Source organism: Limulus polyphemus, unplaced genomic scaffold (assembly GCF_000517525.1).
Source record: "Limulus polyphemus unplaced genomic scaffold, Limulus_polyphemus-2.1.2 Scaffold8405, whole genome shotgun sequence".
In the NCBI taxonomy this organism is placed as follows: domain Eukaryota; kingdom Metazoa; phylum Arthropoda; class Merostomata; order Xiphosura; family Limulidae; genus Limulus; species Limulus polyphemus.
In genome coordinates, this window is record NW_013674015.1 from 6,890 (window position 1) to 10,491 (window position 3,602).

Genomic DNA, 3,602 nt, shown 5'->3' on the forward strand with positions numbered 1-3,602 from the left:
CATTGGTCAGTTTAGTTTTAACAGCTGTTATTGTTGTTCGACAGTTACGACATTAATCAGATTAGTTTAGCTGTTATTATTGTTGTTTAACAGGTACGACACTAGTCAGTTTGGTTTTAACTATTATTATTGTTGTTTAACAGTTACGACACTAGTCAGGTTGGTTTAACGGTTATTAAGCTGTATTTGAACAGGGAAAGTTTAAGGATAGTCAGGTTGTTTTTAACAGTTATTAAGCTGTGTTTGAAGAGGGAAAGTTTAAGGATAGTCAGGTTGTTTTTAACAGTTATTAAGCTGTGTTTGAAGAGGGAAAGTTTAAGGATAGTCAGGTTGGTTTAATAGTTATTAAGCTGTGTTTGAAGAGGGAAAGTTTAAGGATAGTCAGGTTGCTTTAACAGTTATTAAGCTGTGTTTGAACAGGGAAAGTTTAAGGATAGTCAGGTTGGTTTAACAGTTATTAAGCTGTGTTTGAACAGGGAAAGTTTAAGGATAGTCAGGTTGGTTTAACAGTTATTAAGCTGTGCTTGAAGAGGGAAAGTTTAAGGATAGTCAGGTTAGTTTAACAGTTATTAAGCTGTGTTTGAAGAGGGAAAGTTTAAGGATAGTCAGGTTAGTTTAACAGTTATTAAGCTGTGTTTGAACAGTTTAAGGATAGTCAGGTTGGTTTAACAGTTATTAAGCTGTGTTTGAACAGGGAAAGTTTAAAGATAGTCAGGTTGGTTTAACAGTTATTAAGCTGTGTTTGAACAGGGAAAGTTTAAGGATAGTCAGGTTGGTTTAACAGTTATTAAGCTGTGTTTGAACAGGGAAAGTTTAAGGATTAGACGAAATATGGAACAAAGAAATAAAAAAGAATTATTGAAAACACGAACTAACGTTCGAACAGGATCGGGAAAAACGTTACTGAAATTGTCTTGAACGTTAACTAATACTTTGTTACACGCTTTGCCAACCAAGCTGTGTGTTTTCACGTGAAAGCTCAACTTTTGTAAAGTCAGTCAACATTATTGTTCTGCTAATATTATAATTTTGTTTTCTGCTATAACCGAATGTCGACATGTTAACCAAGGTGATTTGTGGTCAACATTTCTCCAGTGTTTTCCCGCTTTCATTCTATAACGAAAATGCTGAAACAAAAGTTTGACCAATGGATCTTGTTCATCCTCAACTCTAGTGCTATGACCAAAAATACTAGAACACAGTTTTACTATATCTGTAACTCTGCATGAGGAACACGTAGGTGGGATGTCGATCTCTCTATGTCACTCCCGGGGGGGGGGGGGGGAGGGCCATAAGGTTACATGCTAGGTTTGAGGACAATTGGTCCATCGGTTCGCTATAGTTATAATCGGGCACACACACACACACACACAGGTTATTTTTGTCAGATAATAGTTTATATGAAGTAAGACCCTGGCGTTTACATTGACAGTACATGAGAACAAACTACACTGTTTGCGGTAAGTGAATATGGCGGATATTACAAGTTACTTCCTGGAGTTGAAAAAAGACGATATTTTATTACAATTTTTAGGCGGCGTTTGTAACACTAAGGTATTTTTGCCATTGACTTATTAAGTTAGTTACGTTCGTTCCATAACCCAGAGGGAGCTGGTTGTCTTCTACCACTAAGTTCGCGCTTTGGTCTTCGTTGAAGATTCCGCACTGTAAAGACGGTCCCTGTGCCTCCGCGTATTGATGCAGAAGAGCAACATCAGTCGCCACCCACTTCACTGGAGTGAGAATCTTTCTTTTGCTGACGACGTTGGCACCTGCCCATTCCACTGCCTCGGTCTTAGCCAGGTATTGAGACCCCTGATAGGCTTCAGAAATTTGACGTCTGTAAGTCTTTTTGTGGGACAACAACGGGAACTGGACTTCTCTAACAGCTTTGTCGGGATAGTTTGTGCAGAACAGAGCATGCGCAAATCGAACATCGGCAAAATAACCCTCGACTGCTTGAGATAGATCCTGGATTAAGCCACTGAGGGAGGAGTTGCTTCGAGGAACAACAAATTGGTCTACACCAACCACAAGAGTGTATTGTTGTTTATACATATTCCTATAAACACAGTCCTGGGCACTCATAACGACGTTGTCCGAGTAACTTCTCCAAGTTAGCTTCAGATCCTTCAAGTCGACACTCCATGGCAAGAGCTGGACAGGCAGACCCTCGTTTGAAAGATCATAGATTATCCTTCTGACCGAGGCTGGACAACCATCGTCGTAAAAGGTAAACTTTGAGGCACCGAGCACTTGATAATAGGCAATAAAGTCGGCGATCTGCCATGCTACATTAGGAACCTTGGATAATTCTGAAGTCAATGGTTTGACACAAACGCCAAAGGTGGGTTCTTCTGAAGTCTGTGTCACAGATGCCTGAAATTGATGAACTTTGATCCAAGTGTTCTCCTGAGATTCATCCTGCTTGTTTGTTGTCAAGGTAACATCTGATGGACTCTCTTCTCCTCCCAGAGGATCTTTACAGATGAATTCGTACCCCTGCTCAGTAGAGTTGTCTTTAGTGACTTTGGCATAAGTGGCATTGACTTTGCGCACTACTAGATGACCAAGTTCTCGGTGTTCGTATCTCATCAAACATTCTGCTCTTGTTAGATCCGTAAGTAATTCGTTTGGCTGTGTGGAACTGGCAGCGAAGATGCGAACAAGAGGTGCATTCTGAACCCAATCACGGTCATCCCAATAAGCCGAATACAAAAACAACTGAGGTGAAATTTGTTGCCAAGTGTCCAGCCATCCGCTGTGTTCCCTCAGGATATATGATGGTTCGCTTTCGTTCCATTCTTGAGTTTTCCAGCTCGGTCCATTTCCAACAAACTGCATGACATACCACGGGTCAGGCTGCGGATGTCTCTCCATCTGACGGACAAACATTTTTAAAATGGGTTCTCTATTTTCTTCAGTTGCTCTTTTGGGTTGTAACATCTGAGTGAAGGGAAATATACTTTTTCCAACGTCAGAGACGCCTAGTAATATCACAGTACATCCCACCAAAAAAAGTACCTTCTTTTGCCTCCAAATTTTTCTAAAAACAGCCATTGAGAAGCTGGTTTTTACGGACGTTCTTCACTGTAAAAACAATATAAGATATAACACTGTTAAAATATAAGATAGTAACTTAACTCATCAACAACCAGTGTTCCATTATGTACGTGTTCTGGGTGCAGGGTTTACTCGTTAGTAACTTAACTCGTCAACTACCAGTGTTCCATTATTTACGTGTTCTGGATGCAGAGTTTACTCTTTAGTAACTTAACTCGTCAACTACTAGTGTTCCATTATCTACGTGTTCTGGGTGCAGTGTTTACTCTTTAGTAATTTAATTCGTCAACTACCAGTGTTCCATTATTTACGTGTTCTGGGTGCAGGGTTTACTCGTTAGTAACTTAACTCGTCAACTACCAGTGTTCCATTATTTACGTGTTCTGGATGCAGGGTTTACTCGTTAGTAACTTAACTCGTCAACTACCAGTGTTCCATTATTTACGTGTTCTGGATGCAGGGTTTACTCGTTAGTAACTTAACTCGTCAACTACCAGTGTTCCATTATTTACGTGTTCTGGATGCAGGGTTTACTCGTT

The 3,602-nt window shown here is 40.1% G+C and overlaps 1 protein-coding gene across 1 annotated transcript in view; it reads right to left on the minus strand.

Moving 5' to 3' along the window:
- Positions 1 to 6: 6 nt before the first annotated feature.
- Positions 7 to 3,602, minus strand: part of LOC106475326 — a 6,502-nt gene continuing 2,906 nt past the window's right edge. The window contains exon 2 of the mRNA XM_013936015.2: positions 7 to 3,090. Within this exon, the coding sequence (XP_013791469.1) occupies positions 1,531 to 3,060 (1,530 nt within the window). The 5' untranslated portion in view covers positions 3,061 to 3,090 and the 3' untranslated portion in view covers positions 7 to 1,530. The remainder of the gene's footprint in view (positions 3,091 to 3,602) is intronic.